The sequence below is a fragment of the Erythrolamprus reginae genome, chromosome 10 (genome assembly GCF_031021105.1).
Source record: "Erythrolamprus reginae isolate rEryReg1 chromosome 10, rEryReg1.hap1, whole genome shotgun sequence".
NCBI classification, from domain to species: Eukaryota; Metazoa; Chordata; class Lepidosauria; order Squamata; family Dipsadidae; genus Erythrolamprus; species Erythrolamprus reginae.
Genome location: NC_091959.1, coordinates 10,756,270 through 10,783,755, shown reverse-complemented (window position 1 = coordinate 10,783,755; position 27,486 = coordinate 10,756,270). Strand labels below are relative to the sequence as shown.

At 42.3% G+C, this 27,486-nt stretch overlaps 1 protein-coding gene and 1 pseudogene across 4 annotated transcripts in view; both read right to left on the bottom strand.

Moving 5' to 3' along the window:
• Window positions 1–4,657: 4,657 nt before the first annotated feature.
• On the bottom strand, window positions 4,658–5,148 carry LOC139173177 (uncharacterized; annotated as a pseudogene).
• A 9,870-nt stretch (window positions 5,149–15,018) lies between these two features.
• GABPB1 (GA binding protein transcription factor subunit beta 1) overlaps window positions 15,019–27,486 on the bottom strand; it is a 30,196-nt gene continuing 17,728 nt past the window's right edge. For all 4 annotated transcript variants that reach the window (XM_070762365.1, XM_070762368.1, XM_070762367.1 and 1 more), the window contains exons 6-9: window positions 27,421–27,486; window positions 24,050–24,235; window positions 23,119–23,234; window positions 15,019–18,489 (exon numbers count right to left, since the gene is read on the bottom strand). The exon at window positions 27,421–27,486 is cut by the window's right edge and continues 48 nt beyond it. In XM_070762365.1, coding sequence (XP_070618466.1) covers window positions 18,337–18,489; window positions 23,119–23,234; window positions 24,050–24,235; window positions 27,421–27,486 — 521 coding nt within the window. In that variant the 3' untranslated portion in view covers window positions 15,019–18,336. The remainder of the gene's footprint in view (window positions 18,490–23,118; window positions 23,235–24,049; window positions 24,236–27,420) is intronic.

The following is a 27,486-nucleotide window of genomic DNA, read 5'->3' as shown; positions in this document are numbered from 1 at the left end:
ACAGACAGAGCGAGCAAAATACCAAGGAAGATTGCACAAAGATTATTCAAAACAGTCACAAGAAAGTGTTCAAACTTTATTAAAAATGCACACAATTAGATACAAGAGGATGATTTTGTGAAAGCCCAAATCTACAACTATCCATCACACATCAGGAAACAGCCATCAAGATAAGCTTATCCCACCAATAAATACGTTGTCAATGTCTCTCAGGATCTCAACAGCTTTCTTATTATCTTAAAATGTGACACGGATGCGACACTAAAAATGGTTGTGAGATATGACCGTATGTATTACGCCAACGTCTCACTACTCTTTCCACTTACGTTGGCCCCCAAGACCTCTATTTTGGTTTGACACAAAAGAAGAACTAGCAGGGTAAAGAGGCCTCAAATATAATTTCTTTCTCCCGCCTACATCTTAAATTTCTCCTAGAAAGAGAGGGCAATCCCAGCTCTCTTCTTATTGCCTTTAGACCAGGAGGTCTTCGAATTCGGCAATTTTAAGACTTCAGCTCTCAGAATTCCTCAGCCAGCTAGAATGCCTGGTTGGAAAATACTGGGAGCTTTAATCCACAAGTTGACAAGTTTGGAGATCTTTAATGTTTCCAAATGTAAAATAACGCACTTGGGGAAAAGGAATCCTCAATCTGAGTATTGCATTGGCAGTTCTGTGTTAGCAAAAACTTCAGAAGAGAAGGATTTAGGGGGAGTGATTTCTGACAGTCTCAAAATGGTTGAGCAGTGCAGTCAGGCGGTAGGAAAAGCAAGTAGGATGCTTGGCTGCATAGCTAGAGGTATAACAAGCAGGAAGAGGAAGATTGTGATCCCCTTATATAGAGCGCTGGTGAGACCACATTTGGAGTACTGTGTTCAGTTCTGGAGACCTCACTTACAAAAAGATATTGACAAAATTGAACGGGTCCAAAGATGGTCTACAAGAATGGTGGAAGGTCTTAAGTATAAAACCTATCAGGAAAGGCTTAATGAACTCAATCTGTATAGTCTGGAGGACAGAAGGAAAAGGGGGGACATGATCGAAACATTTAAATATTTTAAAGGGTTAAATAGGGTTCAGGAGGGAAGTGTTTTTAATAGGAAAGTGAACACAAGAAGAAGGGGACACAATCTGAAGTTAGTTGGGGGAAAGATCAAAGGCAACATGAGAAAATATTATTTTACTGAAAGAGTAGTAGATCCTTGGAACAAACTTCCAGCAGACGTGGTTGGTAAATCCACAGTACAGTGGTCCCTCGACTTGCGCGTTCTCGATTAGCGCGAAACGCTGCAACGCGGTTTTTCAAAAAATATTATTTAAAAAATAAAATATTAAAATATTATTTTTTAAAAAAAATTTTAAAAAAAAAAATTTTTTTTTTAATTCTGTTCCCTGAATGGAGACCGCCGGCCGCTCAATCGGGCCGGCAGGGAACAGAATGGAGCCTTCCGCGGCGGGGCTGGTAAGGGGGGGAGCCGAGGGGGGAGCCGAGCCCAGCCCCGTGGCATTCGCTTTCCTCCCGCCGGCAGCCGACTGATCGTGGGCTCCTTCGCAACCTCGGAGAGCTTCCTGGTTTTCGTGAGCTTTCATGCCCCGGAAGCTCTCCGAGGTTGCGAAGGAGCCCACAATCAGTCTCGGCTGCGGGTGGGAGGAAGGCGAATCCCCCGTGGGCTCCGTTACATTTTCCGCTGCCAGCCAGGCCATGCTGGCGGCAGCGGAACAATCGCTGGGTGGAAGGCGTGCTCGGCTCTGCCGCTCCAGCCGCTTTCGGCCGAGCCTCCCCGGCCAAGCAGCCAGGGAAGTCGAGCCAGGCGTGGCGGCGGCAGCGCTGCTTCTCCGGTCGCCCGCCGATGTTCCCCGCTGCGACGGAAGGCAGTCGCTTGGCTAGGGAGGCTCGGCCGAAAGCGGCTGGAGCGGCAGAGCCGAGCACGCCTTCCACCCAGGGAGTCCTGCCCTTTCATCCCCGCCGACCACAGGGGCGAGGGGTGGGGATGAAGGGGCAGGACTTCCCGGGCGGAAGGCGTGCTCGGCTCTGCCGCTCCAGCCGCTTTCGGCCGAGCCTCCCTAGCCAAGCGACTGCCTTCCGTCGCAGCGGGGAACATCGGCGGGCGACCGGAGAAGCAGCGCTGCCGCCGCCACGCCTGGCTCGACTTCCCTGGCTGCTCGGCCGAAAGGGGCTGGAGCGGCAGAGCCGAGCATGCCTTCCGCCCGGGAAGTCCTGCCCCTTCATCCCCACCCCTCGCCCCTGTGGCCGGCTCATCCAGGGGGGCGTGTGTGGACTGGCAAGCGGCAAGCGGGAAGACCAAGGGAAGGTTCCTTCAGCCGCCCAACACCTGATCCGCTCCGCAGCGCGGCAGCAGCGAGGAGCCGAAGATGGGGTTTCCCCTTTGCCTTTACCCCATCTTCGGCTCCTCGCTGCTTCCGCGCTGCGGAGCAGATCAGCTGTTGGGCGGCTGAAGGAATCTTCCCTTGGTCTTCCCCGCCGCCCACACGCAAACTCCACCATCTGCGCATGTGCGGCCATGAAAAAAATGGCGCACATGCGCAGATGGTGGTTTTACTTCCGCATCCAATATAACGCGGAAATCGGTTAGCGCGGGAGGTCTTGGAACGTAACCCCCGCGCTAACCGAGAGATCACTGTAATCGAATTTAAACATGCCTGGGATAAACATATGTCCATTGTAAGATAAAATACAGGAAATAGTATAAGGGCAGACTAGATGGGCCATGAGGTCTTTTTCTGCCGTCAGTCTTCTATGTTTCTATGTTTCTATCTCATCTCTAGAGCATGCAAAGGATAAATGCCTTTCCTTCTGGAACCCTTTTTTAGTGTCGTTGTTTTATGGAATTCACTTCCAGAAGAGGTCGTGACAACTGTCAGCCTTGATAGCTTCAAGGCAGGATTGGACAGATTCATGGATGGCAAGGGTATCGGTGGTTATTTATTTATTTAATTATTATTTATTAATCAGATTTGCATGCCGCCCCTCTCCGCAGACTCGAGGCGGCTAACAGCAATAATAATAATACAATGTAAACAAATCTAATATTTAAGTTAATTTAAAACCCCAATTTAGAAACCAATCATACATACTGACATACCATGCATAAATTTTATAAGCCTAGGGGGAGGAAAAACAGATGTTGAAACAGATGTCCAAGTGCCGTTGGTTGTAGCAGGCAGGGTTCCCTTGGGTACCATTCATTCATTCATTCATTCATTCATTCATTCATTTATTAGATTTGTATGCCGCCCCTCTCCGAAGACTTGGAGCGGCTCACAACATAGAAACATAGGAGACTGACGGCAGAAAAAGACCTCACGATCCATCTAGCCTGCCCTTATACTATTTCCTGTATTTTTATCTTAGGATGGATATATGTTTATCCCAGGCATGTTTCAATTCAGTGACTGTGGATTTACCAACCACGTCTGCTGGAAGTTTGTTCCAAGTATCTACTACTCTTTCAGTCAAATAATATTTTCTCATGTTGCCTTTGATCTTTCCCCCAACTAACTTCAGATTGTGTCCCCTTGTTCTTGTGTTCACTTTCCTATTAACAACACTTCCCTCCTGAAACTTATTTAACCCTTTAACATTTAACATTTGTTGGGGGGGGTCAAGGGAAAGGGAGGGTTTTGCCTTCTCTTTCTGCTCAAGATCCCCATGGACAATTGGTGGGCAAATGTGTGACTCAGAATGCTGGACTCAATGGGCTTTGGCCCAATTCAGCATGGCTCTTCTTATGTTCTTATGTTCTTTCTGCGGGCATGCAAGCCATCGTCCAGCTCAGCTCCACTGCGCATGCATGTGCGCCTTATTATTATTATTATTATTATTATTATTATTATTATTATTATTATTATTATTTATTGGATTTGTATGCCGCCCCTCTCCGCAGACTCGGGGCGGCTAACAACAATAATAAACACAACATGTACAATCCAATAATAAAAACAACTACAAACCCCTATTATAAAACCAAACATACACACAAACATACCATGCATAACTTGTAATGGCCTAGGGGGAAGGAATGTCTCAACTCCCCCATGCCTGGCGGTATAAATGAGTCTTGAGTAGTTTACGAAAGACAGGGAAGGTGGGGGCAGTTCTAATCTCCGGGGGGAGTTGGTTCCAGAGGGCCGGGGCCGCCACAGAGAAGACTCTTCCCCTGGGGCCCGCCAAACGACATTGTTTAGTCGACGGGACTCGGAGAAGGCCAACTCTGTGGGACCTTATCGGTCGCTGGGATTCATGCGGTAGCAGGCGGTTCCGGAGGTAATCTGGTCTATTGCCATGTAGGGCTTTAAAGGTCATGACCAACACTTTGAATTGTGACCGGAAACTGATCGGCAGCCAATGCAAGCCTTCCATTGACCAGCAAATTTTCGGGACTATGCCATTGATGTTCAGAGGGTGGGGCACATCCACAGGCTCCAGAGACTTTTCTCAAGCCTTTGGGATGGTAAAAATGGCCTCCCTTGGGCTCTGCAGGCTCTAGAGGCCAGAAACGGGCCATTTCCAGACTTCTGGGAGTGGTCATACATGCATGCACAAGGGCAGAGATGTAGAGAGGTGTCAGGCATGCATTGCATTTTGGGTACCAGCACACAATGAGAAAAAGGTTAACCATCACTGTTCTAGAGGCTCCATTTATATCCAACATGTCTTTAAAAGAAGTGCATTAAATTTCTGTTCCGAAAAAGAGACGAAGATTTCGGATTTACGCTTTGCTGAGAAGTCACAGCTCAGTCGTTTTATTTTTAATCTCCTTTCCTAATTGTATCCTTCATACTTTTTCATGGTTTTCTCTTCTCTCACCCAAGTGACTCACCTTCCGAATTCTTCTTCTTCTTCTTCTTCTTCTTCTTCTTCTTCTTCTTCTTCTTCTTCTTCTTCTTCTTCTTCTTCTTCTTCTTCTTCTTCTTCTTCTCTTCTCCTTCTTCTTCCTCTTCTTCTTCTTCTTCCTCCTCCTCTTCTTCTCCTTCTCCTTCTTCCTTCTTCTTCCTTCTTCTTCTTCTCCCTCTTCCTCTCCTTCTCCTTCTCCTTCTTTCTCCTCTTCTTCTCCTTCTCCTTCTTCCTTCTTCTCCTTCTTCCTTCTTCTTCTTCTCCCTCTTCCTCTTCTTCTCCTTCTTCTTCCTTCTTCTTCTCCCTCTTCCTCTCCTTCTCCTTCCTTCTTCTTCTCCCTCTTCCTCTCCTTCTCCCTCTCCTTCTTCTTCTTCTTCTTCTCCTTCTTCCTTCTTCTCCTTTTTCCTTCTTCTTCTTCTCCCTCTTCCTCTCCTTCTCCTTCTTCTTCTTCTTCTCCTTCTTCCTTCTTCTCCTTCTCCTTCTTCCTTCTTCTCCTTCTTCCTTCTTCTTCTTCTCCCTCTTCCTCTCCTTCTCCTTCTCCTTCTTCTTCTTCCTCCTCTTCTTCTCCTCCTTCTTCTCCTTCTTCCTTCTTCTTCTTCTTCTCCCTCTTCCTCTTCTTCTCCTTCTCCTTCTTCTTCCTTCTTCTTCTTCTTCCTCCTCCTCTCCTTCTCCTTCTTCCTTCTTCTTCTTCTCCCTCTTCCTTTTCTTTTCCTTCTTCTTCCTTCTTCTTCTTCTTCTTCCTCTTCTTCTTCCTCCTCCTCCTCCTCTTCTTCTTCTTCTTCCTCTTCTTCTTCCTTCTTCCTTTTCTTCTTCATTCCTCTTCCTCTTCCTCTCCCTCTTCCTCTTCTCCTCCTCCTCCTCCTTCTCTAGATTGGATGGAAAAATCACATAGAAATCAAACACACAACTATATTGTGTGCCAAGCCGCAAATTTGATGAAGTGCATGAAATTCATGCCACAAGAAGCTTGTTTGTAAAGATGAGTAAGAGGTTGTGACATTGTTGCTTACATTTCCTGGCATTATTCTGAGGAATTTTTGCCTTGGTTTTCCCAACACGAGATGCCCCATGATAAAAAAGGGGATTTTTCTTTTAGTGAATCTAAATTCTTAGATCCTTTTTGCAAACAGAAGGAAATTCCTGCATTATCTTCTAGAGGCAATGAAAGACGCTAAGAATAGATGGCGTCTATCCAAACATTAGTTAATGAGTATACAACCACTGGGGTCTAAAGACAACTTGCCGTAACCAATTTGTACATATCGCGTAGTTGCCTGGACTTCAACTCCCAGAATTCTCCAGCCAGTTCTGGTGGGAAGTCCAGGAGACTTAAAGTTGACTAAGTTGCAATAGGGTGATTGTGGATTGCCATGACATAGAAACATAGAAGACTGATGGCAGAAAAAGACCTCATGGTCCTTCTACTCTGCCCTTATAGTATTTTCTGTATTTTATCTTAGGATGGATATACAGTATGTTTATCCCAGGCATGTTTAAATTCATTTGCTGTGGATATACCAACCACGTCTGCTGGAGGTTTGTTCCAAGGATCTAATACTCTTTCAGTAAAATAATATTTTCTCATGTTGCCTTTGATCTTTCCCCCAACTAACTTCAGATTGTGTCCCCTTGTTCTTGTGTTCACTTTCCTATTAAAAACACTTCCCTCCTGGACCTTATTTAACCCTTTCACATATTTAAATGTTTCGATCACGTCCCCCCTTTTCCTTCTGTCCTCCAGACTATACAGGTTGAGTTCATGAAGTCTTTCCTGCTATGTTTTATGCTTAAGACCTTCCACCATTCTTGTAGCCCATCTTTGGACCCGTTCAATTTTGTCAATATCTTTTTGACCAATGTTCTACAATCAATTTGCCATGGCCAATTGGCTGTAGGACAACTCGACGTGGCCAATTCAGTGGGACAATTTGCCAAGGCACTAGAGTTATCGTAAAGACATCTAAACTCTGGAAAAAATACAAAAGAAGGCAGCCAGAATGATAAAGGGGCTACAAACCAAACCATACAAGGAACTGGGCATGGATAGTCTAGTCCAGGGGGAACATGATAGCAGTTTTCACAAACTTGAGAGGCTGCCACAGAGATAAGAGGGTCATGCAACGGATGGAAGCTGACCAAGGAGAGATTCAATTTTTTTTATTTGTTTATTTTGTCCAATATACAATACATATAGAAGAGAATAGACATGAGGTAATATATATAAAGAAAAATATAAAATAGAGGGGAAGATATATGAAAGGAAGAAAATATATATGATATATGAGATAAAGGAAAGACAATTGGACAGGGGACGAAAGGGACACTAGTGCACTTATGTACGCCCCTTACTGACCTCTTAGCAACCTGGAGAGGTCAATTGTGGATAGTCTAAGGGAGAAATGTTGGGGGTTAGGGGTTGACACTATTGAGTCTGGTAATGAGTTCCACGCTTCGACAACTCGATTGTTAAAGTCATATTTTTTACAGTCAAGTTTGGAGCGGTTAATATTAAGTTTGAATCTGTTGCGTGCTCTTGTGTTGTTGCGGTTGAAGCTGAAGTAGTCATTGACAGGTAGGCCGTTGCAGCATATGATCTTGTGGGCAATACTTAAATCGTGTTTTAGGCGTCGTAGTTCTAAGCTTTCTAGACCCAGGATTGTTAGTCTATTTTCGTAGGGTGTTCTGTTTCGAGTGGAAGAGTGAAGGGCTCCTCTGGTGAAATATTTTTGGATGTTTTGCTGTTGATGTCTGAGATGTGGTATGGGTTCCAGACAGATGAGCTGTATTCTAGGATGGGTCTGGCAAAAGTTTTGTAGGCTCTTGTGAGTAGTGTGAGATTGCCGGAGCAGAAGCTACGTAGGATCAGGTTAACAACTCTAGAAGCCTTTTTGGCGATATTGTTGCAGTGGGCTTTACCACTTAGGTCAACCTAGGAATAAGGAAGAACTTTCTGATGGTGAGAGTGATCAACCAGTGGAATGGCCTGCCTGCGGAGGTTGTGAACACCCCAACACTGGAGACCTTCAAGAAAAGACTGGACTGCTATATGCATGGGATGGTATAGGGCAGTGATGGTGAACCTCTGGCATGGGTGAACCATTGCCCTAGCTCAGCTTCAACATGCATGTGTGTGCTGGCCAGCTGATCTTGGGCTTACACAGAGGCTCTGGGAGGGCGTTTTTGGCTTCCAGAGATCCTCCAGGGGGAGGGAAGGGCATTTTTATCCGCCCCCAGCTCCATGGATGCCTTTGGAGCCTGGGGAGGGCGAAACACAAGCCTACTGGGCCCACCAGAAGTTGGGAAACAGGCCATTTTTTGCCTCCAGAGGTTCTCTGGAGGGGTGGAGGAAGCAGTTTTTGCCCTTCCCAGGCATTGAATTATGGGTGTGGGCACTCGCACATGCACAAAGCACTCGCTCACACTCTTTCGGCACCCGAGGGGAAAAAAGGTTCGACATCACTGGTATAGGGTCGGACTAGAAGACCCGCAGGGTCCCTCTTCCAACACAAGCTATAATGACTTTTAAATTATTAGATTTGTTATACATTGTTTTATTGTTGTTGTGAGCCGCCCCGAGTCTATGGAGAGGGGCAGCATACAAATCTAAATAATAATAATAATAATAATAATAATAATAATAATAATAATAATAATGATAATAATAATAATTCACAATCACAGGGGACAGCAGAATTGAGGAGAAGCAGCTAGAGAAATTAGTAAAATACGAAGATCTAAAAGTCTAGCTGCAACGACTCTGGCATAAGCCCGTGAAAGTGGTCCCAGTGGTACTTGGCATGCTGGGCGCAGTGCCAAAGGATCTCAGCGGACATTTGAAAACCATCGGAATTGACAAAATCTCCATCTGTCAATTGCAAAAGGCTGCTTTACTGGGATTGGCAAACATAATTCGCCGCTACATCACACAATCCTAGGTGCTTGGGAAGCGCCCGACTGGTGATGAAATACAAAATCCAGCATAGTGATCTTGTTGGCTGTGTTGTACTGACATAATAATAATAATAATAATAATATAAATAATATAAGTAATATATGTAATATAAATAATATAAATAATATAAATAATATAAATAATATAAATAATATAAATTATATAAATTATATAAATTATATAAATTATATAAATTATATAAATTATACAAATTATACAAATTATATAAATTATATAAATTATATAAATTATATAAATTATATAAATTAGGCACCCATGTTTTTGTAGATTCCTATCCTAACATCTGCAGATCAAGAATGTTGAGTTTCTTGAGTTTTAGCTGAGAAACTAAGCCTTCCTGAGTCCCACATGTAAGAGACGTTATATTGACTGCACATTTATTTATAGCAGTGTTTTTCAACCAGTGTGCCATGGCACACTAGTGTGCCGCGAGACATGGCCAGGTGTGCCGCGAAACTCAGCAAGAGAGAGAAAGAGAGAGAGAGAAAGAAAGAGAGAGAAAGAAAGCAAGAGAGAGAGAGAAAGCAAGAGAGAGGAGAGAGAGAGAAAGCAAGAGAGAAAGAGAGAGAAAGCAAGAGAGAGAGAGAAAGAGAGGGAGGGAAGGAGGGAGAGAGAAAGAGAGCAAAAAAGAGAGGACGGAAGGGAGAAAGAGGGATGGAGAGAGGAAGAGAAAGAGGGAGAGAAATAGAGCAAAAGGGAGGAAGAGAGAGAGAGAATTTTTTTGTTCAAACTTTTTTAGCGCCCCCCCCCCCCCCCCGCTCAATGTGCCCCATGATTTTGTATACAGTATGTAAAAAATGTGCCGCAGCTCAAAACAGGTTGAAAATCACTGATTTATAGTATGTTCTCTGGTGCCTGGGCGAGCAATACAACAGTGCATGCATTGTGCTGTGGAAACAAAAAGAGGTGTGCAGGGGGGGAGAGAATATATATCTATCATTGCAGACTTCTGTTTTTTCTAGATTGCCAGCAAGCGATAACTGATAAGCCTCTTTGGCAGTAAATCATGCCATGTGGTTAGCGTGGCACCCTAATAGGGTGATCTTGAAAACCTGTCAGGACCTGCTGGGTTTCACCCCTGATCCAGATAACACATGCAGGGGAGAATAGATCTAAAAGTTTCAGAACTTTTATAAGAATGGGTGGGTGGGATCAGGTTTGGAGCGACAGTCGGAAACCCACTTCTGAAATTCAGAACTGATTACTGAAAGCAGCTCAGGCTTAAACCAGCTTCCTCTTCCGTCCTATCAAAAGATTTTGAAATGGAAGTCATAGGTCACGATTTTTACTATTTATCTTGCCTCTCTTAGTTCCGAAATAGCACACTAATTGAGGAGGTGAGCAAACACACTCCAAACCCGTATCCAGGCAGGAAACAAAAGGGCTTGAAATGGCAGAATGAGTAAATAGGATTTGATGCAAATGACTATTTTGCTAGTTATCTTCCTCTTGGACCCAATGGGTAGGAAACGAAGGGGAAATATATATTTACCTACAGGTGACTGAATGAATAGAAATAGTACCTTGGTTAAGAGCAAAGAGAAGTCATATCGTCAAAACCATGGGAAAAAACACCATGTGTCACAAATCGTGCAGAATGCAGCTGCGAGAGCAATTATGGGCTTCTCTAAGTAGGCCCATATTACTCCAACACTCCGCAGTCTGCATTGGTTGCCGATCAGTTTCCGGTCACAATTCAAAGTGTTAGTTATGACCTATAAAGCCCTTCATGGCTCCGGACCAGAATATCTTCGGGACCGCCTCCTGCTGCACGAATCCCAGCGACCGGTTAGGGACTAAACAATGTCGTCTGGCGGGACCCAGGGGAAGAGCCTTCTCTGTGGGGGCCCCGACCCTCTGGAACCAGCTCCCCCCCTGAGATTAGGATTGCCCCAACCCTCCCTGCCTTTTGTAAACTCCTTAAGACCCACCTCTGCCGTCAGGCATGGGGGAACTAAAACACCTCCCCCTTGCCCATGCTGTTTTGTTGATTGATTGACTGTGTGCCTGTTTTTTATATATATTGGGATTGTTTTATGAAATTACTAATTTTAAATTGTAATTAGATTGGTGGGTATTGGATTTGTTATTGTGTACTGTTTTTTATTATTGTTGTGAGCCGCCCCGAGTTTTCGGAGAGGGGTGGCATATAAATCCAATAAATCTAATCTAATCTAATCTAATCTAATCTAAAATGAATAAATTCTTTCTGGAGAAATAGGTATTTGTTGGTCTCAGTCACCACTGAAACAGACCTGTCATTTCTGATGTATTTGAACGATTTTCCTTTCCATTTTTGTGACGCCGAAGTAGGTTGTAATGCTGAACCTGGAGAACATTATTGTTGGTAGCTCAAGTTCTGATTAGGTAAGATGTATTAATCCTCAAAGGCTGAACTCACGAGTAAACAGATACAGATGTTCCACAATCATACTTAATGGGTAGCCAGTTGTTTAAACTTATTTTGACTATCCTATTTGTCAAAATTGTGGCTTTTTGAAATGCTTACGCAACTTGGCTTCATTTTAGTCAAAATTCAAAAATACAACAGGGGGTTCTTTTTCACCCATGGACCCATATTTAATTGCTATACCCAACAAAACCTATCTGAGTGGGGGGGGGGGGGGTTTCAACCCTACCCCTGCCATTTGGTACCAAGGAAGTATAGTGATACCTCGTCTTACGAACTTAATTCGTTCCGGGACGAGGTTTGTAAGGTGAAAAGTTTGTAAGACGAAACAATGTTTGCCATAGGAATCAATGGAAAAGTTATTAATGCGTGCAAGCTCAAAACTCACCCCTTTTGCCAGCCGAAGCGCCCGTTTTTGCACTGCTGGGATTCCCCTGAGGTTCCCCTCCATGGGAAACTCCACCTCCGGACTTCCGTGTTTTTGTGATGCTGCGATTTCGCTGACGCTCCCCTCCCTGGGAAACCCCACCTCCGGACTTCCGTTGCCAGCGAAGTGCCCGTTTTTGCGCTGCTGGGATTTCCCTGCTGGGATTCCCCTGCAGCATCGCAAAAACACCGAAGTCCAGAGGTGGTGTTTCCCATGAAGGGGAGCCTCAGGAGAATCCCAGCAGCACAAAAATGGGCGCTTCGCTGGCTACAGAAGTCCGGAGGCGGGGTATCCCAGTGGGCAGTGGCTTGGGTTTGTAAGGTGAAAATAGTTCGGAAGAAGAGGCAAAAAAATCTTAAACCCCGGGTTTGTATCTCGAAACGTTTGTATGACGAGGGGTTTGTAAGATGAGGTATCACTGTATCTTTGAACATCTGCTGGCAAAGGAGAATATAACATAAGAAGAGCCATGCTGAATTGGGCCAAAGCCCATCGAGTCCAGCATTCTGTCGCACAGTGGCCCACCAATTGTCCCTGGGGATCTTGAGCAGAAAGAGAAGGCAAAACCCTCCCTTTCCCTTGACCCCCAACAAATGGTGTCCAAGGGAACCCTGCCTGCCTCAACCAACATAGAGGCGGCACTTGGGGCATCCGTTTCAATAACCACCCATGATACACTTGGCATCCATGAATCTCTCTAATCCTGCCTTGAAGCTATCCAGACTGACAGCTGTCATGACCTCTTCTGGAAGTGAATTCCATCAACCAAGGACCCTCTGGGTGAAGAAATATTTCTCTTTATTTATCCTCACTTTCTTACCTATGAGCTTTAGGGAGGGCCCCCTCGCCTAGTATTGCATGATAGAGGAAATATTTTTTCTATATCCATCTTTTCTATCCCAAGCATGATTTCCTTAAACACCGTCTTTCAAGGCTGAAGAGACCAAGGTGTTGCAACCTGGTTTCCTAAGAGAGGTGCTCCATTTCCTTGATGATCCTTCTGGCCCTTTTTTGCACCTTTTCCAGTTCCATTATATCCTGGTGCGGTGACCAGAACTGTATACAGTACTCACCATCGATTTGTACAGAGGCAATACAACACATGCCGACTCATTTTCGATTCCCTTCGTAATCAAAGGAAAAACTTGGGTTGATTTTACAGGGTTTATTATTGTTACTCAAGAGCCGTTCAAGTGTCTTCAGAAACAGAGTAGAATTTAAGTAATAAATCTATTCTGGAAAAATTCCTTTTCCATTTTTACCAATGTGGCTAAATGTAGCAATCATGCTTAATTCTGGAACCGCAACTCAATTTGTGGGTGCTCCAACATTTGTAGCTAACATAGCATCAAGAGTGATGCAGTTTCAAGATCCTTCCTGTGAGCGATACATTCGATGGCAACCCCAGTTGAGATGATAAATTGACTTTTCATTTTAAGCATTTTTGTTAGGGCTGTCATTCACGTAAGTGTTGGGCTTGGAATGGCAAAATGTGCAACCTCTGAACAATTGTTAGAATCAATTGCGTGGAAGTGCGAGCAGCCGGGCGGGCTAGGGGTGGGCCGCGGGAAGCCTGGCGGAGTTGGGGACATGCTCCGGAAGGTGGTGGAGGCCAAAGTTGGACCGTCCGGCAAAAAGCTGGAGGAGCGTCCGAAGGGGAAGCACGTCTCTGTGTCCTCGAAGGAAGATTCGTGGACCCTGTTTAAGCCTCCCCCGGTTTTCCCCGTGGATAACAGCAGCGCGAAGATCGTTCCCAAAATCAGTTACGCAAGCAAAGTGAAAGAGAACCTCAACAAGGCGGCTCCTTCCCTGTCCTCCTCCTCTTCTTCCTCCTCCTCTTCCTCCTCCTCTTCCTCCTCCTCCTTGTGTTCGTCTTCTGTGGGTGAGGTCCAGATCCAAAACATCATGTAAATCCAATACTAAAAACAACTAAAAAACCCTTATTATAAAACTAAACATCCATACAAACAAACATACCATGCATAAATTATAAAGGCCTAGGGGGAAAGAATGTCTCAATTCCCCCATGCCTGACGACAGAGGTGGGTTTTAAGGAGCTTACGAAAGGCAAGGAGGGTGGGGGCAACTCTAATCTCTGGGGGGAGTTGATTCCAGAGGGTCGGGGCCACCCCAGAGAAGGCTTTTCCCCTGGGCCCAGCCAAGCGACATTGTTTTGTTGACGGGACCCGGAGAAGGCCCACTCTGTGGGACCTAACTGGTCGCTGGGATTCGTGCGGCAGAAGGCAGTCTCATAGATACCTCTGTTGGTCCACAGGTTTGGATTGACTAAAATTGGAACATGGGCCTTTTCAATCTATTACCAAATTTCTCACATTTTTTAAGTCTCCGTGCTAAATTGGAGCTATCGATTTCTCCACTTAAAAAAATAATGCTGATGTTATAAAATAGTAAACTATGACACCTTATTGAAAGAATAATTTTGCCCTTCAACGAGTAGAATGGAAATCTCTAATGTAGAACTTTTGAACCGTTCTAATAGTAACGCTGATGCAGCTATATTCCAACCAGTGTATTTCTCCACGTGTTCCTAATTCTTAAAAATCCAAGCAACCACCTTTTATAACCATTCTGCGCTCTAGAAACATAGAAACATAGAAGTCTGACGGCAGAAAAAGACCTCATGGTCCATCTAGTCTGCCCTTATACTATTTTCTGTATTTTATCTTAGGATGGATATATGTTTATCCCAGGCATGTTTAAATTCAGTTACTGTGGATTTATCTACCATGTCTGCTGGAAGTTTGTTCCAAGGATCTACAGTGTTCCCTCGATTTTCGCGGGGGATGCGTTCCGAGACCGCCCGCGGAAGTTGAATTTCCGCAAAGTAGAGATGCGGAAGTAAATACACTATTTTTGGCTATGATCAGTATCACAAGCCATCCCTTAAGACTTTAAACCCCTAAATTGCAATTTCCCATTCCCTTAGCAACCATTTAGATTATTACTCACCATGTTTCTTTATTAAAGTTTATTTAAAAATATATTTATTAAAGGTGGATGAAAGTTTGGTGATGATATAGGACGTCATCGGGCAGGAAAAACCGTGGTATAGGGGGGGGAAACGCAAAGTATTTTTTGATTAATATTTTTGAAAAACCGTGGTATAGACTTTTCGCGAAGTTCGAACCCGCGAAAACCGAGGGAACACTGTACTACTCTTTCAGTAAAATAATATTTTCTCATGTTGCTTTTGATCTTTCCCCCAACTAACTTCAGATTGTGTCCCCTTGTTCTTGTGTTCACTTTCCTATTAAAAACACTTCCCTCCTGGACCCTATTTAAGAAGAAACCACTTGGTTGATAACGTTTTACAAAATAAGCGAATCGACCCCGCGTCTGTGGAAAAGATATTTAATTGTAAATAGAAAAGGTAGGCCAAAGACAATTTTTTTAAGGGCAATTCTCCTGTATAGGTAATCTAGATGATTTATAAAGTTATACGTTTCATAAAAGCACTGGAAGATTAAACACAGCAAAGCACAAATCAAAATACAAGGTATGCGTGGAAATAAAGCAGCTGCTGCACAGTAGTCTCAACAAAGGGTAAAAGCGTTTGTAGCACTTGGTAATCTTTAAGGCAGTATGGTCTGTGAATTATCCAAAAGCCAACAAATGTCCAAGTCAACATTCGCAGTGGGAAAGATAGACCCAACCGCATCAACGGTGACTGACAAAGAAATATATTTTTATAAATATTCCCTTATATTTGCCCGAGCGCAAGGACAAAGCTCACAAAGACAAGGTTAAGGGGAGAGAGATCCATCTCATTTCTCCTTGTATTCAAATCCCACCTGCAATTATATCTACCTTTCATTCCTTTCCATCTGCAGAGCAAGACTCAGCTGTGAAATCTTTAGTAGGTCCCATAACATCTTTTTCTGGGCTGAAATCCAGGAGGAAACTAAGTGCTTACTTACCTATTTTTTGAGGCTATATTAAAGGCCTAAAACAAAGGTCCCCAAACTTGGCAACTTTAAGACTTGTGGACTTCAACTCCCAGAATTCCATAAGTCTTAAAGTTGCCAAGTTTGGGGATCCTTGGTCTAAAACATGCTTCTTTCTTTTAACAGTGAATTTTTTATGTGTAATGGTACTTAGGGTTGCCCTCCTATACCTTGGTACTGTGTTTCCCTGAAAATAAGACACGGCCTGAAAATAAGCCCTCCTCTGAGAATAAACCTTCCTCTGAAAACAAGACCTCCCCCAAAATAAGGCCAAGCGCTTATTTCAGGGTTCAAAAAAAAATATAAGACAGGGTCTTATTTTGGGGGGATATTATCCACAATACCTCGAGGACCCAAATCACTCCTTCGCAATTTAATATAGCTCAATCATGGCAGACTTTGAACTCTGCATCAATAACCGCTGATCATATTGGTTGGCAAACGTGGGCACTGAATACCGATACACCTGGATGGCGTGGGAGGAGAGAGAAAAGACAGGTAAAAACTGAGGAGTTTTAAAACACCATTCACCGGAAATGCTAAGGAGGGTCTTCTCCCCCCTGAAGACCACGCAAATTAAAACATAATCAGAGCTGTCCAGAATAACAGAGGGGGGGCAACAACCGAACGAACGGGTCACACGAAGCTGCCCTTAGAAGTCAGTCATGATTTAGGACCACCTTCAATTTTGTTGTGCAGATAAAAAACGGTGAAAGTTACATGCCCCTTGTATTAGTTATACTGTTAAGATTGAGATGATGGGCGCAGTTAGGAAGAAGGAGATATTTCCTCGGTGAGCTTTGTTGGAAGGGAGAGCAAAGGCCACAGGGAGGGTGGCAGAGCAGGAACACAAGAGGAACATGGACTTCACTTCGGGTGGCTCCTAGATAAAACCCATGCAAGGACTTTCCTGTCGCCCCTGTTCGTTTTGCAGACCAAGTGGGAACATTGTGAAGGAGGTGACCTCAGTTAACCCCCTTATGTTTTAGGCTATTGGTACACACAACAGTGTGAGTGAGGTGTCATTTCAAAATCTGGTTGTCCAATTTCTTCTTTCCAATCTCATGACCTTCAAGGCTTGAGGGATGACCCCCTTGGAGAAGTGGGGTGAGATGCCATTTCCAAATGGGAAATTACCTCCTTATACTTCCTTTTTTGGGGGGTGGGGGGCAATTTCTAGTAGATGGTCAACCCTTTGTGGGGAAGTGTTGTGAACTGTGCTAGGAAGTCTGGTCATCAGTACCTGCTGTAAGTTGGTCAGTCAGATTAAAGATACTGTGAGAGATGGACACACTTGTGTGCGATTGGCCAACAGATTTCCTGGAGGACAGACTGGACTCCAATTGCAGATATCAGGCTATTATCCTTAGGGCATTTGGGGGTGGGTGATGGGAACAGAGGGACGCCGTGATGTGAATGTTAACATCCTGTCCAGCAGGTGGCAGCATAGTAGGGGAGAAGTTAAGCGTAAGAGTTTGGGGGCAAAAGGACTTGAAATTTGTTCACTATTTGGAGAATTATCCCAGCCCAGCTTAGCTGGTCACCCTGAAAATACGATTGGCTGCGCTAAGGGTAACATTTTTGTATAATTAATATATATTACATAGAATACTGGTTTTTATTTTCTTTTTCTTCTCCCAAGTTACATCCCTCTAGGACAGTGTTTCCCAACCTTGGCAACTTGAAGATATTTGGACTTCAACTCCCAAAATTCCCCAGCCAGCAAAAGCTGGCTGGGGAATTCTGGGAGTTGAAGTCCAGATATCTCCAAGTTGCCAAGGTTGAGAAACACTGCTCTAGGAAATGTAGCTCCCGATATAAAGGGAAAATAATCGACCCACAGTTATTCACCGGCTTTTGCATCTACCCCCTACCCCTATGACCTAGAGCAAGGCTGGGCAACTATAGCAACTTTACAACGAGGAATTCTGGGAGTTGAAGTCCATAGATCGTAAAGTTGCCACGGTTGGCCACTCCCGGCCTAGGTTGAAACAATTTTAAAATCATAATTTTCCATCCTCTTTCCTGAAAAATACTTATGGAAGATGCATATAGAAATCATAAAAAAAAAAACCATGCAGCATATGTACAAACTGAAACATTTTAAAAATATCAGCTTCATATACATGTCAATCTACTTGAATATATCAGGAATTAAATATAAAAAATTACACTTTTTCTTCCCTAAAAAAAAGGGGGCCATTGTTCGGAGACGCTGGCCAACTCCTTAAAGCTGTACAAAGGATAACAATAATCAGGGAATGAATATCAGCCAGCTCAGTTCTGTCACATAATTCATTTAACACAAGCGCAATTTAAATCAACAGTTACCCTCCTTAAAACTGTTCTGCATCTCGGAAGATTCATAGCAAAATAAAAATTAAAAAAGTCACAAAAACATTGGCATTGCAGGTTTGTGGATCCCTTCCAAAAAAGATTAAACAACTAATTTTGGAACTGTAAAAAAAAAAAACTATTTACAGTATTTTTTTTTCTTTTTAAATATTTTGCACAAAAATGTCTAAATTCTGAGGTTGTATTATTTTTTTTTTATGATACAAGAAAATCACCAGAGCTCATGGCTTAAGTCCAGTAGCATCTTCTTTGACAAAGAATCTCAGTTCTGCACCTACAATATGCGTTTATGCAGAGCCAGATTGTACTGCGGTTTTCTTATCCTGTATATAATAGAATGCTCACTTCATCCAATCAAACAGCTTCTTTGCTAGTCTGGAGGCGGGCCATCGCCTCCAACTTCTGCCGACAAGCTTCCGCCTCTTGCTCTTTCTTCAAAAGTTGCTGGCGATACTTCTGGGCTTCCCGGTTAGCCTCGTCCATCTGTTTTTGTAACGTTTCTCTTTCCTATGAAAGGCGAACAAAAACAAACGTCGTGTTAACGGGGGTCCCCCTCAAAGAGAATTGACCGTTTTTAATCATTTTTCGTTTAAAAAAAAAGAAATAAGCTGCAAGAATTTTGGAACAGAGCAAATTAGACACCAAATATTTATTTATTTATTGATTGATTGATTGATTGATTGATTGATTGATTGGATTTGTATGCCACCCCTCTCCGCAGACTCGGGGCGGCTAACAACAGCAATAAAACATTATATAACAAAATCCAATACTAAAAACAGTTAAAAAGCCATTATATAAAAACCAAACATACATACAGATATACCATGCATAAAATTGTAAAGGCCTAGGGGGAAAGAGTATCTCAGTTCCCCCATGCCTGGCGGCAGAGGTGGGTTTTAAGCAGCTTTCGAAAGGCAAGGAGGGTGGGGGCAATTCTAATCTCTGGGGGGAGTTGGTTCCAGGGGCCGGGGCCGCCACAGAGAAGGCTCTTTATTCATTCATTCATTCATTCATTCATTCATTTATTATTTAGATTTGTATGCCGCCCCTCTCCGCAGACTCTTCCTCTGGGTCCCGCCAAGCGACATTGTTTGGTTGACGGGACCCGGAGAAGACCCACTCTGTGGGACCTAACTGGTCGCTGGGATTTGTGCAGCAGAAGGCGGTCCCTGAGGTACCTCTTTGAGATGTGACTTAGAAACAAAAAAAATGCCCTGTAAAAAAACAGTGCCTGCATTAAAAATGGGTACCGCTTATATTTGAAACATAGAAGACTGACGGCAGAAAAAGACCTCATGGTCCATCTAGTCTGCCCTTATACTATTTTTTGTCTTTTATCTTAGGATGGATAGATGTTGATCCCAGGCGTGTTTAAATTCAGTTACTGTGGATTTACCAACCACGTCTGCTGGAAGTTTGTTCCAAGCATCTACTATTCTTTCAGTAAAATATTTTCTCACATTGCTTCTGATCTTTCCCCCAACCAACTTCAGATTGTGCCCCCTTATTCTTGTGTTCACTTTCCTGTAAAAAACACTTCTCTCCTGAACCTTATTTAACCCTTTAACATAGTTAAATGTTTCGATCATGTCCCCCCTTTTCCTTCTGTCCTCCAGACTATACAGATTGAGTTCATGAAGTCTTTCCTGATACGTTTTATGCTTAAGACCTTCCACCATTCTTGTAGCCCGTCTTTGGACCTGTTCAATTTTGTCAATATCTTTTTGTAGGTGAGGTCTCCAGAACTGAACCCAGTATTCCAAATGGGGTCTCACCAGCGCTCTATATAGTGGGATCACAATCTCCCTCTTCCTGCTTGTTATACCTCTAGCTATGCAGCCAAGCATCCTACTTGCTTTTCCTACCGCCCGACCACACTGCTCACCCATTTTGAGACTGTCAGAAATCACTACCCCTAAATCCTTCTCTTCTGAAGTTTTTGCTAACACAGAACTGCCAATGCAATACTCCGATTGAGGATTCCTTTTCCCCAAGTGCATTATCTTACATTTGGAAACATTAAACTAATCTTGAGTCTCCAACTTTGGCAACTTTAAGACTTCAACTCCCAGAATTCCTCAGCCAACAAAGCTGAAGTTGACATCCACAAGTCTTAAAGTTGCCACGGTTGGAGACCCCTGGCTTATATGATGCCTCATTGAAACAGGTGAGTTTGAGCTGTCCTAAAGCGGTTACATACTGGGAAGAAAATATTATTTTACTGAAAGAGTAGTAGATCCTTGGAACAAACTTCCAGCAGGCGTGGTAGATAAATCCACAGTAACTGAATTTAAACATGCCTGGGATAAACATATATCCATCCTAAGATAAAATACAGAAAATAGTATAAGGGCAGACTAGATGGACCATGAGGTCTTTTTCTGCCGTCAGACTTCTATGTTTCTATTATTTTGACATTGAGATGTAGATTCTATTTGAACAATTACTACAAAGAAATGTGCAGTTTTTAAGAACTAGAAAGCAAGGTAAATAAACTTCAAGCCTAATAAGGAAAAAATGAATCATGAATACACATTCTGCTTCTTATATCAGTAAAACATCTTAGAGAAGAGCGATTACTCATAAAACATATCATTGCTGTGGGACCATACATTGTTATTTGCAAATGATGCTGCTGCAACTAGGTTTATTGTTTGATGAAGCAGAACAACTTTGTAGTTTTAAAAAAGAAAAACCAATTGAGTTCAAAGCAAGTTATTGCTTTTCAGAGGGGGCTCTTTGAGCCATTTTACATAAACTTAGGTAAAAAGCAATATATCTGCTTTATTAAAATAATTATCTCAGCAATCACTTTGTTCTGACCTTTACAAAGCAGAAGCCTTTTTTAAAAAAACCTCTGTGCTTTCACCAACCAATGAATGTCAGTCCTTCCACTGAAATCACCAGGTAGTACTAAAACAATTGTCCATGGCTTTACTGCTATGTAATAGGGAGGCAAAAACTCAGTCTCAATCCCTTCCCCTTCACTCTACTTTCTCTTAATGAACAATACTAACCATGTTCCAAGCCTGAGTTTAACAGGATTTCTATCTACCTAAGTACCATTCTAAACAAGAGTTTTTTTCCCAGTCCCTTTACTTACAATTTTTTCATACATATTTTCAAATTATCCCAGCCGAACTGCACTAATACAATGTAAAAGAAGACTAGGTGAAGCCCAGGGGTTGGAATCAAGAGAGGAAGTAGCCTGGAGTTGTTAGATTCTCACAAAAGGTCTAAGTCCAACCTGTCTTGAATTCTGTTAACAATTATCTAGCGTCAATTTTGGGCCGACCACTAGTTGACCGGATTGTTGTATAGAAACATAGAAGTCTGACGGCAGAAAAAGACCTCATGGTCCATCTAATCTGCCCTTATACTATTTTCTGTATTTATCTTAGGATGGATATATATTTATCCCAGGCAAGTTTAAATTCAGTTACTGTGGATTTGCCTACCACATCTGCTGGAAGTTTGTTCCAGGGATCTACTACTCTTTCAGTAAAATAATATTTTCTCATGTTGCTTCTGATCTTTCCCCCAACTAACTTCAGATTGTGTCCCCTTGTTCTTGTGTTCACTTTCCTATTAAAAACACTTCCCTCCTGGACCTTATTTAACCCTTTAACATATTTAAATGTTTCGATCATGTCCCCCCTTTTCCTTCTTGTCCTAGACAAGAGCAATAAATTATTATAACTGGAACTTAATGTATGGTCCTAAATCGGTGATGGCGAACCTATGGCATGGCTGTCAGAGGTGGCATGTGGAGCCATATCTGAGGATACGCAAGGTGTTGCCCTATATCAGCTCAACTTGAGAGTGAACACAAGAACAAGGGGACACAATCTGAAGTTAGTTGGGGGAAAGATCAAAGGCAACGTGAGAAAATATTATTTTACTGAAAGAGTAGTAGATCCTTGGAACAAACTTCCAGCAGACGTGGTTGGTAAATCCACAGTAACTGAATTTAAACATGCCTGGGATAAACATATATCCATCCTAAGATAAAATACAGAAAATAGTATAAGGGCAGACTATGTTTCTATGTTTCTAACTGATTTTTGGCCCTCTTTTTGGCTGTTTTTGCTCTCCCCCAGCTTCAGGAAAGCATCCTGAACCCTGTGGATGTCAAAAAATGGCCCAACAGGCCTACCAGAAGTCCGGAGATTTCAGTGAGGCCTGTGCATATGCATGGGGGGCAGTCCAGGGGGGGTTGTGCTTGAATGGCGTGACCCAGGAGAAGAGCCTTCTCTGTGGCGGCCCCGACCCTCTGGAACCAGCTCCCCCCGGAGATTAGAACTGTCCCCACCCTCCTTGCCTTTCGTAAAGTTCTTAAGAGCCATCTCTGCCGTCAGGCATGGGGGAACTGAGACATCTCCCCCGGGCCTATACAGTTTATACATGGTATGTTTGTGTGTATGTTTGCTTTTTAATAATGGGGTTTTTAGTGTTTTTTAAATTATTAGATTTGTTCTTACATTGTTCTTGTTATTGTTGTGAGCCGCCCCGAGTCTATGGAGAGGGGCGGCATACAAATCTAATAAATAATAATAATAATAATAATAATAATAATAATAATAATAATAATAATAATTATGGGTGTGGGCATCCACACTATTGTGTGCACACACACGATTCTGGCACCTGAGCAAAAAAAGTTTCAACATCACTGTCCTAAATTCTCAGAAGAATTTAGGTGTTTGATCTAAAGTCATTTTTAAGAGGCGAAATGTTAAATGAATCACTGCAATTGTTAAAATTAGTGACATTAAGATTGCAAAAGGAGATCCCATGACCCCTGGGACATTGCAACTGTCATAAATGTGAGTTAGTTGCCAAACTCGCTGAATTTTGATCATGTGGACATGGGAATGCTGCAATGGTCATAACTGTGAAAAACGGTCGTAAGTCATTTTTTTCCTATGCCGGTGTAACTTGAAAAGGTCACTGAACAAACTGTTGTAAGTTGAGGACTACCTGTACCTGAAAAAGAAATGTAAGATGCAGTAATAAATTCCTTACTTTCTTCAAGTACCCCCATCCCAAAAAATCACAATTATAAAGCAAGACAAGAAGAAACATTTGGTTTAGAAAATCAGAAAGAAACATCTCCACTAACAGATTCCTTACTTCTATTTCCGCGGATTCCACCCTGTTTTCAATGATCTCAATGCAGGCTCTCTTCATTGGCGGCTCTTCGCTGATTACTGTTTCTTCTGCAATGTCTGTGGCTGGTACTGTAAGTACTGGAATTGAAATAAAGTTTGGATCAAATCTGTAGAAGTTAACAATGGTTGCAACTGGTTGCTGGGATGGAAGGAGGTAGGCAATTAAAGATTATCTATTGAATATGAGTTGGAAGACAACTTGTCATCTAACCTAACTCTCTTGATAACGACAACTCCCAGCGTCCTTCATCGTTTTAAGCATTGCGTTAACAGCATGTTTGTGTTGTAATAAGTCAGTTCATTAAAGCAACCGCGTCGTTTCTTCAGACTCTAGGTGGGTGATTTGGGGCCAGTCACTCTCGCTTAGAAGGAAGAAGGAGCATTAGATATATTCACTACCTTGAGGGTTTTTTATTTTTTTAAATATAGAACAAAGCCATTAAAAGACCTGGCTGCTTTGATGAACAACAGAGAGGGGGATCGGGTTCAGGAAACCACGAAGCAACTCTTCGGAATAATGTGCATAGCCCTTATAACTAGTTTTGTTGTGTCATGAGTCCACGGGCAGAAATGAGATTGTAAAATGTGGAGCTCTTTCCCCCCATTCTGGAAATTGAGTCTGCGACGTATGCACAAGTCTCCTCTACAGTGTTTTACATTCCACCCAATCCAATTCTTTATTATCTGTATTCTTTAAAGGGCTTTCATGAATATTCAATTTAACTTAACCTAATAACTTAACAAAATAGAACAAGCAAGGAATGTTAGATACATTTGCCACCTTGAGTTGCCTACAAATATAATAAACGCAGGATATAAAATAATTAAATTTCAATATATGTTTTTCGACAGGTGGGGAGGTCTTAAAAGTTTTATTCCTGGATTCTACTTACCTTGCTGCCCATCTGGCATGGTCACTATAATGGGTTGACCTATTCCACTGGTGGGAATGGAATGAAGATTTCCAAGCTGTATCCCGTCTGTTACAATGGTGATCACCTGCTGACCTCCAGAACTAACTACTTGTTGAATTGCACCATCCACAGATTCTGCGGTCACCACTTCTTCGGTAGCCACAACTTTCAAACAAATAAATGAAGCATATATTAGCAAGCGGTAGGACCTCATGAAAATGTGGCAGTATGGACTGCTCTTGTTGACTAATTCAACTGAGTCAGTATAGGTATCTTTGAGTAGAGTAGGGTAGGGCAGGGTAGGGTAGGGTAGGGGAGAGGAGAGGAGAGGAGAAGAGAAGAGAAGAGAAGAGAATTCTTTATTGGTCAAGTGTGATTGGGCACACAAGGAATGTACATAAGATACTCCATTCTATTCCACACACACACCCCCAATCAGCACATAGAAAGTCAATCCATCTTATATGTAACTGAGCCTGTCTCATCCCCACTAGACTTTGGGGAGAATCTCTTTCCCACCCTTTTTCAGCTAAATTATTTTGTACTTCTGCAAATGTTGTGACTTTACTGCTTTGCAGAAGTAGCACAAGCAATTGTGCCATCCTTATTTCAATCTTATATCTAAGTGTTTCCTTTTTGATTATTTAGGCAACATGCCTCACCCCAAATATTGGAAATGGGGTACGTAGAAGTTCCCAAAATTAAATTCCTCCAACAACTTCTTTACAAGTAAAATACAAGTTGCATAAATTTATAAAGTTTAATACAAAAACAAATGACATTATTTAACTTTCAGATACTATGTTAACCCTCATTATTAATTTCTCCCCTAGGCTGTGGGAATTTATATTCTAATTTTTGCTACTTCTCATAGGTTTTAAAGCAAGGAACCTAAAATATGAAGTACAGTATATCACTACCAGTACCAGTTCAAGAGGTACATCTACATGCATACAATATTATATTAAGTGCAAGCCTTTGAAGGTTTTTAACAATCAGATGGACAATTTAAAAAAAAAAGCTCTCTTTCAAAAGCCATGGTGTATGATTTATGACAGAAATGTCAAGGATCACATAAAATGTGAGCGCTTTCATCTTTGTCATGATTGCTTTTCCTTATTTATAGTGATGTTATTACTCAATCGCGGTCTGCAATTCTTGCTTGCAGCATATTTCTGCCATTGTTGGAAAAATAATGGTAAAAATCAGGATTTTATGAAAAACAAAGTGATACCGTAACAGAGAGACATATAGATGTAATTGCTAGGCTGGCTCCCAGAACCTCTGAGATCAACTTTACTTTATGTTAGCATGGCCAACAGAGCCAATTAGTCCCTTCTACCAAAATCTGGAAAGTAAACGATCATAAAGACGTATTCCCAGTTGCACCATGATTTACTAGAGGGAATTGTGGGTTTGCAGGATTGTTCATTAGCTCTGTCTGACTCCTCCCTTCCTCAACAGTCACCTGGCAGCAGTTTCTGCATCAGGGTGCAAAAAAGGGACATGCGGGAAACACAATACGCTGTGTTGAAGAATCAGTTCTTTTACCTCCCTGGAGTATTTCCATTCTAGCCAATCATTCTGTATGTGGGTTTGTTTTTCTCATCTTTCTAAGCCCGCGGGCAGAAACTGTCCTGTATTTATTGACCTTGTGTCAGCCATTCAGGAGCAGGCGATACAAAATCTCTCCATAAAATAAGGTCAGGAATATTTTCAAGAGGAAAAGCTCTCGACGTGGCACTGTGATCTTAACACAGATGGAACAATCCTCCATAAAAACCACAATCAACGTGTCACAAAAATTGGTGGGCAAAACATGATTCAGGTTTTCTCCTGAATTGAATTTCCAGTAACTGAATTTAAACGTGCCTGGGATAAACATAGATCCATCCTAAGATAAAATACAGGAAATAGTATAAGGGCAGACTAGATGGACCATGAGGTCTTTTTCTGCCGTCAATATTCTATGTTTCTCCTTTTTAATCCAAAGGGTCAATCTCAAATGATAGATCTTCTTTTCAAAACAAAACAAAAACAATTTGGTACTAAATGTTTAATGTCAATGCTTTGCCCCTCTCTCAAAGCTTCCAGAGAAAAACAGTACAGTCAATTGATAAAATTCTTTATAGCAAATGGGGACCCAAGCCAAGGTAGCTGTCTTTTTTACTCAGCATATAAATCTGATCTCCCTTTACAGATTAGACTGCAGAAGAAGGCAACACTGGCCTAAGGAAGGAAATTCAGAAGTCACAACAAGGCTTATTCGTCTTAAAATGAACTTGACTCGTAATCAAGTTCATTTTAAATAATGCACTTGGGGAAAAGGAATCCTCAATCTGAGTATTGCATTGGCAGTTCTGTGTTAGCAAAAACTTCAGAAGAAAAGGATTTAGGGGTAGTGATTTCTGACAGTCTCAAAATGGGTGAACAGTGCAGTCAGGCAGTAGGGAAAGCTAGTAGGATGCTTGGCTGCATAGCTAGAGGTATAACAAGCAGGAAGAGGGAGATTGTGATCCCGCTGTATAGAGCGCTGGTGAGACCCCATTTGGAATACTGTGTTCAGTTCTGGAGATCTCACCTACAAGAAGATATTGACAAAATTGAACGGGTCCAAAGACGGACTACAAGAATGGTGGAAGGTCTTAAGCATAAAATGTATCAGGAAAGACTTAATGAACTCAATCTGTATAGTCTGGAGGACAGAAGGAAAAGGGGGGACATGATCGAAACATTTAAATATGTTAATGGGTTAAATAAGGTCCAGGAGGGAAGTGTTTTTAATAGGAAAGTGAACACAAGAACAAAGGGACACAATCTGAAGTTAGTTGGGGGAAAGATCAAAAGCAACATGAGAAAATATTATTTTACTGAAAGAGTAGTAGATCCTTGGAACAAACTTCCAGCAGACGTGGTTGGTAAATCCACAGTAACTGAATTTAAACATGCCTGGGATAAGCATATATCCATCCTAAGATAAAATACAGAAAATAGTATAAGGGCAGACTAGATGGACCATGAGGTCTTTTTCTGCCATCAGACTTCTATGTTTCTATGTTTCTATTCACTATTATTTTTTCATAGGGGGGGAAATGCCTTCTTTCTCAATTAACTTTATTCTCTTTATTCTTGGGTTAGACATTTGATTACTTAAATCTGTTTTTATTGTAAGTATGCCACAAGAGGGGGAAAAAAACACACGCCGAGCTTAAAAATTCAAATTTTCCAATGAAGTGTGGTATTACATCAAAGCTGAAAGTTGGACTGTAAACTAAACCTGGTTTTCTGTTTTGTTTTGTTTTTTTTAAACTACGGATCCTTATTTTGGGAACAATGTTATTTCTCCTCACCTGGCGTTTCCGATGAGTTGGACAGTGGAGCCGAGGCTTCTGCTAAGGCAGCCAGAGTTGCAAGAA